Source organism: Chanodichthys erythropterus, chromosome 12 (genome assembly GCF_024489055.1).
Source record: "Chanodichthys erythropterus isolate Z2021 chromosome 12, ASM2448905v1, whole genome shotgun sequence".
NCBI classification, from domain to species: domain Eukaryota; kingdom Metazoa; phylum Chordata; class Actinopteri; order Cypriniformes; family Xenocyprididae; genus Chanodichthys; species Chanodichthys erythropterus.
The window spans coordinates 55,210,802-55,221,874 of NC_090232.1; the positions used below are offsets into that span (position 1 = coordinate 55,210,802).

The following is an 11,073-nucleotide window of genomic DNA, read 5'->3' on the forward strand; positions in this document are numbered from 1 at the left end:
TGTAAAAATAAATAAATCAGAATCTAAATTGGCCACTAACTAAATACAGTCTGGGCTGTCTTTTTCTATCAAGTAGATCTTGTCTTTCATAAAGGTCGAGGTCAGGGATCTTGGGCTTAAAAAGGTTGGTGCTTTAAAGGATTAGTTCACTTTCAAATAAAATGTTCCTGCTAATTTACTCACCCCATATCATCCAAGATGTTCATGTCTTTCTCTCTTCAATCGAAAAGAAATGAAGGTTTTTGATGAAAACATTCCAGGATTTTTCTCCTTATAGTGGACTTCAATGGCCTTCAAACAGATGAAGGTCAAAATTACAGTTTCAGTGCAGCTTCAAAGAGCTTTAAACGATATCAGACGAGGAATAAGAGTCTTATCTAGAGAAACCATCGGCCATTTTCAAAAACAATACAACTGTATATGCTTTATAAACATAAATGATTGCCTTGCACATGCTTCCGCTTCAAAAACCTTCCGCTGTATGTCCTACGCCTTCCCTATTCTACTTATGGAAAAAAACTGAACAGGCGGCACGTTCCTTCCGTAATTTGGTGTGTGAATGTTTGGTTTTTATTGGCAAGGATTGTGACACCAGTGACAAATACATCACAAAATAGTTATGAAAATCTTTCGCACTAGTATTAAACGGTGTAACATTATACATTTAAATGAATCATGTGGGAAAATCCATTTAAACGTAAATTAAGAACTTCAACGTGGTGAGAAAATCCTCTCTGAACTTTCACCTATATTACAACATTACTGTTTTATGGACTTTAAAGATTGTTGACTGTTTTAAATAATTTTTATGGCTGAAAAGTTCATAAAATGTTTATGAGCTGTGAAAAACTGCTTATGAAAAGAACAGACAAGTAGTGCTTTATGAGGATGTGTGTTCACATGTTCAGACAAAAAACTAGAAGTCGTGTGACCTATATTTAAATTCAGGACATTAAATATTGGTTCAGTCTTTGTCTGATAACAAAATTCTCTGAAAACAAACAGAGCATATTGTCTTATATTTATCTATGATCAACTTGATATTTAAAAAAAAAAAAAAATCATTTATTTGTTTCACATTTGGTTATGTTGTAGCCTTATGCTAAAATTTCACATGACAAAGCATTATGAGAAAGCACTAAAATATCACATTGCGTAAATATTCAGACCCTTAAATCAGTACTTCATTGACGCACCTTTGGCGGTGATTACGGCCTTGAGTCTCTTTGAGTTTGATGTGACAAGCTTTATACACCTGGATTTGGGGATTTTCTGCAATTTCTCTCTACAGATCCTCTTGTCAGGTTGGACAACCATTTTCAGAGCACTAGGAAGAGTTCTGATCATCCCAAACTTCTTCCTTTTAAGACTTATAGAGGCCACTGTGCTCTTGTGAACCACAGAATTTTTTGTAGTCTTTCCCAGATCTGTGCCTCGACACAATCCTGTCTCTGAGCTCTGCAGTAAGTTCCTTTGACTTCATGACTTGATTTTCCCTCTTATATGCCCTTTTTTTAGCTGTTAGGTCTTACAGATCTGTGTAGAAACATTTCAAAGATGAGTAATGTGATGCACCTGAGATACTGTTCAAATGTCATAGCAAAGTGTCGGAATACATACATTTAGGTGATTTTTCAGTTCTTTTTCTTTTTAACACATTTGCAAAGTGAAATCTGTTTTTTTCTTTGTCATTATGTGAGTGCAGATTGATGTAATAAAATAACTGAAAGCATTTAAGCATACGGTTACATTATAAAATGTGCCATATTTCCTCTGCATTTGAAGGCACAATATGTAATTTTGAGAGAGACAAGGGCAACACACGGTTTGAGAGCAGTGGAGCTTTTATAATCCTGCAGACGACTCTTTTTCCTCTTCTTCCCATCAAGCGTATCCGAGATTTAAACAATAAGACTTACTGTGTTGAGCAACAGTATATAACAATGATTAGTTTTCTGTCGATTAATGTATCCAAACAGTTGCTCATCTATCTTACAAAACACATATTAAAGCATCTTTGGTGTTTCCATAGTTTCTACAAAATAAAAAAATCAAGGGTGAAAAAATGAAAATCAAGGGTAACACGAGTGACAAGTGTAATATACATAATCCACAGATAAGATATATAGTGTCTGATATAGAGCTGCAACGCAATTGACTTTGAGAAAATGCATGTGTTTCCATTATGAATAACCATCAAAAAACAATTACTGGCAGGAACTAAAGATGCCATGACCTACATACTCAAGATGTTGAATGAGGGCTCCACCTGGTGACTGACAACAGGGTTCACAGACAGACCCAGGGTGTGTGTTGATCAGATGAGTCTTCTTCGCTTGGACGGCCCTATTGTGTCAAAATCATTCCAGTGCACTTAAACATCCATTCCCTAAAATCTCACAGTGTATTACAAGAGCAAAAGCCAGTGATTCCAGACTCCTCACTGTGTTCGCTTACCAGAAATGTCATGTTTTTCTTCACCTGTGTTCTCCAGAGGTGACAGAAACAGAGAAGCACATATCCATAAAGAAGCTTTAACATCCATGGAATCTTTCCATTAGACAAAATCTTTATAGTGGAAAAGAGTTTTCCTTCAAACTAATAAAAAATAGTTCCTTTAATAAAAGTTTCTTTGGGAAACCCACAATTTAATATTAATTCAGTCACATTCACACAGCAGCAGAATATGGTTGTCAGTCCTGTATTTGAGTTGAAATTATTTCATTCTAAGAAAAATAGTCCATTACAGTGCAACAAAACAGTGCAATGCTTTAATATTAAAGTGTTAATATATGTATTTTTTATTAATCTTCAATCTAAGGTACTTGTCTGCTTCTGCTTTAAGTTCTCTCTCTCATCCATATATATAAGGTTAATTTACTGTAAGTAATTAAATGTAATGTTATACACACATTATGGGTAAAAAACATTTTTAATGTTTCTGAAAGAAGACTCTGCTGCATTTATTTGTTCAAAAATACAGTAAAACAGCGAAATATTATTCCAATGTAAAAGTGTTTTCTATGTGGATATATAGTAAAGTGTAATTTATTATTTTTGTATTTATTATTAATTTTCCATAATAATACATGGTGTTAGAAGCTACATCTCATTTCGAAGGCTGTGTCCTCCGGAGGTTTCATTTAAAGGCTGCATAGAGGTGATATAATTTAAGAAAAGTAACATTGCAAAGTAAGAAAGAAACTACAGTATTTTACACCTTGCTGATACCTTGCTCCTCCATGGAGTCAAGCAGGGCTGACAACACTGGAGAGAAGTCACTACATTGGTGAAGATTGTATACTGGAGTGAAGTGTGTGTAACGCGATATTCTGTTTGTTTATTTTCTGGCATTATCAAATAAAGCACGAGCGACCAGCGGAGCGACCAGGTGCCTCACTTCCAGGTGATCGTGCAGGCACAACAGGAGGACCGTGAGAGGTTCCAGAGCTGGATGGACCGGGAGGTTCGGGCAGAAGCCGCAAGCCACCAAACTACACCTCCCCACCTGCTGCTAAACAAAATGGGGGCCCAGGATGACTCAGAAGTCTTCCTGGACCTGTTTGAGAAGACAGCGGAAGCCGGGGGGTGGCCCAGGGAACAATGGCTGGTGCGCCTCATACCTCTGCTGTCCAGCGAGGCGCAGGTGGCTGCTGGTCTTTGACAACCTAAAGAGAGCCATCATTCAGCGGGTTGGCCGAAGCCCAGAACAACATTGTCACTCTCGCCCAGCTCCAGCGTCCGACCTTTTGTGATGGCGCAACAGCTCCGGGACTCATGCCGCAAATGGCTATTGGCTGAGGGAGGCAACGTGAACACCATCATTGACCATGTGGTGCTGGAGCAGTTCATAACTCATCTGCCAAGGAAGACGGCAGAGGGGGTCCAGTGCCACTGGCTGACGTCGCTGGACTCAGCCATCCAACTGGCGGTGGATCAGATGGTGGCGTGCCCTGGCGTCGGCGGATCTCTTCCAGCAGTCTCTCTCTCCTCCCCTTTTTTTCTCCCTCTCCCTCTCCTTCTAGACCTGTCCCTTTAACCAGGTCCCGTCTGCCCGGTTCTCCTCGAGTCCCACCCTGAGGGTGGGGTGGCTCAGCTCAGGATTATGCTGCTGCTCCTAGAGCTCTGCCCAGGGGAGCGGGGCTGACCATGACGGCGACCGATACTGCGTCTGCTTCCCCGCTCTCTCCATGCCAATTGCTTAACCCACTTCCTGCCACTAGGGCGGCCGGTAGGCCTGGGTCAGCCTGTTGGCATTGTGGGGACCCGGACCATTTTATTGACAGGTGACCTATGATGGAGGTGGGGACTTTGATCCAGGTCACAGACGTCCCGCAGGTTGCCCCCGATCAGGCTGGCCGGTACCAAATACCTGTGAGTATCAAGGGGGGTACTTATCAGGCTCTGGTGGATTCAGTATGTAACCAAACCTCTATCCATCAAAGTCTGATTCAGCCCGGGGCATTGGATACAAGCCCCATGGTTCAGGTACGGTGTGTGCACAGGGACGTGGTGAAATATCCTTTAATGTCGGCTGTTATCCAATTTAAGGGAAAAAAGCATAGTGTAGAGGTTGCTGTTAACCTGCACCTCTGACATCTGCTAATTCTACTACTAATTGGCCTGCTTTTAGTGAATTATTGGGATGCTTATGTGCGGATGTCTCTTGTGAAACCAAAAAGCTGGGAAGGAGGGCGCTTGTGCAGTTGGGAGAGGCTGAATGGGGACCACTGAGATCTGATCCAGAGGAAGCGAGTGATATCGAGAGGCTAGTCCTCTCGGAGCACGATGATTTTCCTCTGGAACAGTCTCCGGATGAGTCATTAAAACATGTGTTTGAACAGGTCCGTTATATCGATGGTCAACCTCTCCAGCCTGCTCGTGCACTTTCCTATCCCTATTTTGTGATTATAAAAGACTGGTTGTATCGAGTGACACAAGACACTCAGACAAAGGAAGATACAACGCAATTATTGGTACCAAAAAGCTGTCGGGAAATGCTTTTCCAGGCGGCTCATTGTAATCCTATGGCTGGACATTTAGGGCAAACAACAACACTAAATCATCTCATGACCCGATTTTTTTGGCCGGGCATTCACGAGAATGTGCGCAGGTGGTGTGCGACTTGTCATGAATGCCAGCTGGTAAATCCACCGGCCACCCCAAAAGCGCCGTTGCGCCCCCTTCCATTAATGCAGGTCCCCTTCAAAAGAATTGGGATGGACCTCATTGGGCCATTGGAACAATCAGCAAGAGGGCATCGTTTTGCATTAGTGCTGGTGGACTATGCAACACGATATCCCGAGGCAGTGCCGCTCCGCAGCATCTCCGCTTAGAGTGTTGCGGATGCGCTGTTTCATTTGATCTCCCGAGTGATTCCGAAAAGAGATCCTCACTGATCAGGGCACGGCGTTTATGTCACGAACGTTATGTGAACTATGTGAACTGAATTATTGGGCATTAAACAGATTCGTAACAGCGTCTTACACCCAAAAACTGATGGGCTGGCCGAATGTTTTAATCACACGTTGAAGACCATGATTCGTAAGTTCGTTCACGAAGACGGCAAAAATTGGGACAAATGGTTGGAACCCCTCTTGTTCGCTGTGCGCGTGGTCCCGCAAGCCTCCACGGGGTTTTCCCCATTTGAGCTTCTTTATGGACGTCAGCCCCGAGGGGTTTTAGATGTCCTGAGAGAAACTTGGGAGGAACGACCTTCGCAAAGTAAAAATGAAATTCAGTATGTACTGGAACTGAGAACAAAACTCCACACTTTGGAGTGGCTATTTATACAGAATTTGTTACAGGCCCAGGACAAACAAAGCCGGCTGTATAACAGGGGGACCAATTTACATAAATTTTTACCGCGAGATAAAGTATAAAGTGCTTGTATTACTTCCAAAGTCGAGCTCTAAATTTCTTGCAAAGTGGCAAGGACCGTTTGAGGTCACACGGCAACTCGGGGATCTCGATTATGAGGTAGTGCGATCAGATAGGAGAGGGGGACATCAAATTTACCACCTCAACCTCCTAAAGAAATGGAGCGTGGCGGAGTCAGTGATGCTGGTGATGGTAGTGAGTGGAGAGGATGATCGGAAGTGAACACTAAAACTCAATCTCTCACTCTGGCCCCGGGAGGTGATCACCTCTCGCCCTCCCAGCTCAGTGACTTGGCCAGGTTGCAAGCAGAATTTGCTGATGTGTTCTCCCCCCTACCCAATTGAACTAATCTCATTCAGCACCATATCGAGACCGAGCCTGGTATGGTGGTGCGCAGCCGGTGGTGGTATGGTGGTGCGCAGAAAAAGGGGGTTCAGACGGAATTGTAAGCGATGCTCGAGATGGGGGTAATAGAAGATTCGAACAGCGATTGGGCGAGCCCGATAGTTTTAGTGCCTAAAACGGACGGCTCGGTTCGATTCTGTGTGGATTATCACAAAGTAAATGCTGTGTCGATATTCGACGCATATCCAATGCCGCGGGTGGACAAATTGCTTGATCGGCTAGGTACAGCTCTGTTTTATTTGATACTGGATTTAACGAAAGGATATTGACAGATCCCGTTATCGCCGGTATCCAAAGAAAAGACAGCCTTCACAACGCCGTTTGGATTGCACCAATTTGTTACACTTCTGTTCGGGTTGTTTGGGGCACCGGCCACTTTTCAGCGACTCATGGACCGTATTCTCGATCCACATTCTGCATATGCCGCTGCCTATTTAGATGCCATTATCATCTATATTAATGATTGGCAGCGGCATATGGAGCATTTGAGGGCGGTTCTGCGAGCGCTGAGAAGGGCTGGACTCACAGCCAACCCGAAGAAGTGTGCGGTTGGGCACGTGGAGGTCCGGTATCTGGGTTTCCATTTGGGTCACAGAAAAGTGCGTCCCCAAATTAATAAGACGGCAGCAGTTGCAACTTGTCTGAGACCTAAGACCAAAAAGGAGGTGAGACAGTTCCTGGGGCTGGCGGGATATTATAGAAGGTTTGTGCCTAATTATTCAGATCTCACCAGCCCGCTGACTGATCTCACTAAAAAGGAAGCGCCAGATCCGGTTCAGTTGACGGAGCTGTGTCAGCAGGCTTTTGCTCAAGTGAAGGCTGCTCTATGTGGCGGGCCGCTTCTGCACTCTCCTGACTTTTCTCTCGCCTTTTTATTGCAGACTGACGCATTGGACAGGGGGCTGGGTGCTGTCCTGTCCGAGGAGGTGGAGGGAGAGGAACGGCCGGTGCTGTATATTAGTCTTAAGCTCTCAAAGAGAGAGACTAAATAAGGCACCATAGAGAAGGAGTGTTTGGCCATCAGGTGGGCCGTTCTCACAATTCGTTATTATCTCCTGGGATGGGAGTTCACCCTCTGTTCAGACCACGCCCCTCTGCAGTGGCTCCACCGCATGAAGGATACCAATGTGCGGATCACTCGTTGGTATCTAGCATTACAGCCCTTTAAATTCCAAGTGGTCCACAGGCCGGGTGCACAGATGCTGTGGCTGACTTCCTCTCCAGAAATGGGGGGGCTGCAGGCCGGACAGCTCCCCGGCCTGAGTCGGGCGGTGGGGGAGGCATGGTTCTGCGAGGTTTGCAACGGGAGAGAGAGTTGGGAAATAAGCGGTGAGTAAGTGGGTTAAGTACAGATGACAAACACCTGTGTCTTGTTTCAGTAATTGGTGTGGAGAGCACATAAAGGCCAGCTGGAAGTGAGACGCAGAGAGAGAGAGACAGACTGAGGACTCGTGCAGGGCTGACGACACTGGAGAGAAGTCACTACGTTGGCGAAGATTGTATACTGGAGTGAAGCCTGTGTAACGCGATATTCTGTTTGTTTATTTTCTGGCATTATCAAATAAAGCACGAGTCTCGGTCAAGCCGACCATGTCATCTTCCTTCCTACAACCTTGAACTTTGTTTCAGGGGTCGTCTCATTGTTGCCCATCTACTGGACCTGTTGGTAATTTCATTATCACAAAAGCAGCTGAAACTGATTAACAAACCCCTCTGCTACTTAACTGACCAGATCAATATCCCACGAGTTTAACTGACTTGATGGTATTCTCTGATGAAAAGTGTTCCTAGCAGTGTATATATAAAGTTTCGCATTCCACTGCATTCCAAATTTGATGTGTGACCAGTCGATGCATCACAGCGTGACCCATTGTCTGAATTAAAAGAAAGCATATTTTTGCAGTACATTGTAAATTTTGACATTTTGAATGTATTACTTTTTGTTATATGTTGAATTCATGTTTATAAAAAAGATGCCGCAGAGTGTGAAGACCTTTAAAATGTCCGTAGAAATTTTGTGTGCTCAAAGTCAAGTGTGACCACGGCTTAATCTTGAAAGTGCCCTAGTTATTGGCGATTCTATTACACATAATATAAAAATAGAGACACCAGCCACCATAGTCACGTGTTTGCCGGGAGCCAGAGCACCTGACATCAAAGCAAATTTAAAAGTGCTGGCTGATGCTAATCGTAAATACTCTAAAATTATAATTCACGTCGGAACTAATGATATTCGACTTTGCCAGTCAAAGATCACTAAAATTAACACTGAAGAGGTGTGTGAACTTGCAAATTCAATGTCAGCAGAAGTAATTTGTTCTGGCCCTCTTCCTGTTCATCGGAGTGATGAGATAGTTAGCAGATTATCATCACTCAATGGCTGGCTGTCTAAGTGGTGTCCACAGAATAATATAGGTTTCATAGAGAATTAAAAAAGTTTTTGGGGCAGACCTGACCTGTTGAAAAGAGATGGTATTCATCCGTCTCGGGATGGTGCTGCTCTTCTCTCTAGTAATATGGCACATAGTCTTAGAGCTGAAACATGACAAACTGCGGCCCAGGACAGGAAGCAGACAGACTGGCTAAACCGACCATCTGCTAGCTGCCTCACGTTACAGAAGTCAGATAAATCCCAACACATAGAAACTCTCACACCTAGATATTATCACATGGAGACTGTCTATACCCCGAATTAGTAAAAACATTTAACAATTAAAAATTTAATTGATGTTTAACAAATAAAAAAATAGAGATAATACTGATAAACAACTGATAAAGCTTGTGTTGTTAAATATTAGATCCCTTTCTTCAAAATAACTTATTGTAAATGATATTATCACAGACAATAATCTACTGTAGATGTGCTGTGTTTGGCTTAACCGGACAATTACATTACTTTAAATGAATCTAGCCCTCAAGGTTACGATTATCAACACAATCCTCTTCAGAAAGGCAAAGGGGGAGGTGTTGCTTTAATTTATTGTAATACAGTATATAGTGAAAACATGACTGGGCCCAAAATGGATCCTTATGGGACCCTACAGGCAATGGATGCTGGAGAAGAAAACTAATTACCAATCTTCTCTGTAAAAGATCTTTGCTCCAGGTAAGAGGCTGTAAGGCTTGATTTTCCTGCTAAACAAAAACTGAGATCAAGCATCCTGTAATAAAGCAATAAAGTGTATCTGGAGAGAAGATCTTAAAAGAATAGCACAGGACAACGCCTTGCCCCCACACATCTACAGTATATACACATATACTGTATATATACACATATACTGTACACATATACAACGCCTTAGTATATGTAGAAGAGCATCATTGAGGACATCAGGTGCACATTTACTGAAGTGTGCTCCTCCATTACTGAATCCTGAAACAAGCAGTTTATACCCGTCAGTTTCAGGACCCACAGAGAAGGACGAGTACTGAGCAAAAACTTTTTTTCCAGTGAAGTCCTCCAGATCCACTCTCAGCATGTACTTCCTCTTACGTGTCAGCTGGTACATGTTCTCCAGCCCTGTTCACACACACACATGAAGAACATGTTCAACCAAACACATGATCATCCACACAAACGGACACTCACTGTGAGATCTTACCCAGCCAGTATTCACTCTCCACATTCCCAAATCCTCTCTTGTACTGATTCCACGGCTGATAGAAGAAATTCACACTGCCGTCCATTCTCCTCTGAAACACCTGTGATGGGTTTATATAGAAGATATTATTCATAATGTATGTTCTGATGTGTGTTTAATGATCTACAGTCACATTCGTACCGTCCATCCTCCGTTGTCTTCATCTTTCTCACCTGAGATCATGTCACAGTAAACCCAGACAGGAGCGCCACCTGCTGGATAGATGGAGTAAATCCCACTGACTGTTTGTCCTGCTTTATAAAGGTCAGAACAGTCGACCGGCGTGTTTTCATCATTACTGCAGCCGCTCACCAGAACAACAGAGAAAAGAACCGCTAGAAACACCATCAACTACATGAGACAGAGAGAGAAAGAAATGAACATCACCCTGAAAACCATCTCTACATATGTTGTTGATGAACTTACTGCCATCTTCTCAGTCTCTCCTCAGTAGATCACAGCAGAGATCTGTTTAATCTAGACAAAAAAAAAAAAAGAAAAAAAAAATTCTTAAAGTTGTATAAATGTCTGAATGTTTTCTGAGGTAAGTGACGAGTAAAACAGTAACTCACCGTTTGTGTTGTTGAGTCTGACAGACACTCTTTATATATCTGTCAGATTTTCATGCTCCTCGTCTGTGTCACAGAAGAAATTTACTCAATGAACACCCACATTTTGGATGCAAATAAAAAAGGCATCTGTCATCCTCAATGCAAATTATATATGCAGTGTATTGAATTTTATCTATTCAGTAAATCTCACTGAATCTGGCTGATTTAGTTTAGAGCTACAATTTGTAGTTTTGATTGAATCCATCATGTTTATTATTTTGGATGTAAATGTAAATGTGGTCTCTCTCATAATGTGCCTTATATTTCATGAATGTGTTGTCTGCTCTTTTTGCAGTGCCTTCAGTGCTTGGCCCCAAATTCTTCTTCCTCTTCTTCTTCCTTTTCTTTAATGGAAGTCTATGGCAGAACTGTTTGGTCAAAAATTGTAAAAAACTGGCACATAGAAAGAGGAGAGTCTGAACATTGATCAGAGCACATTTTTCCTCTGATTCCAGCACTCATTCTAAGTCAGATGAACACCATGTTTACAATTTCTGTCAGATAAAATATTAGACCGTTTTCAGTTTGAATTAAAT

The 11,073-nt window shown here is 42.6% G+C and overlaps 1 protein-coding gene across 1 annotated transcript in view; it reads right to left on the minus strand.

Annotated features, from left to right (window-relative positions):
• The window catches only part of LOC137032484 (microfibril-associated glycoprotein 4-like), a 71,596-nt gene extending 61,238 nt beyond the window's left edge, over positions 1–10,358 (minus strand). The window contains exons 1-4 of the mRNA XM_067404247.1: positions 10,353–10,358; positions 10,068–10,277; positions 9,888–9,987; positions 9,686–9,805 (exon numbers count right to left, since the gene is read on the minus strand). Of these exons, the coding sequence (XP_067260348.1) occupies positions 9,686–9,805; positions 9,888–9,987; positions 10,068–10,277; positions 10,353–10,358 (436 nt within the window). The remainder of the gene's footprint in view (positions 1–9,685; positions 9,806–9,887; positions 9,988–10,067; positions 10,278–10,352) is intronic.
• Positions 10,359–11,073: the final 715 nt, after the last annotated feature.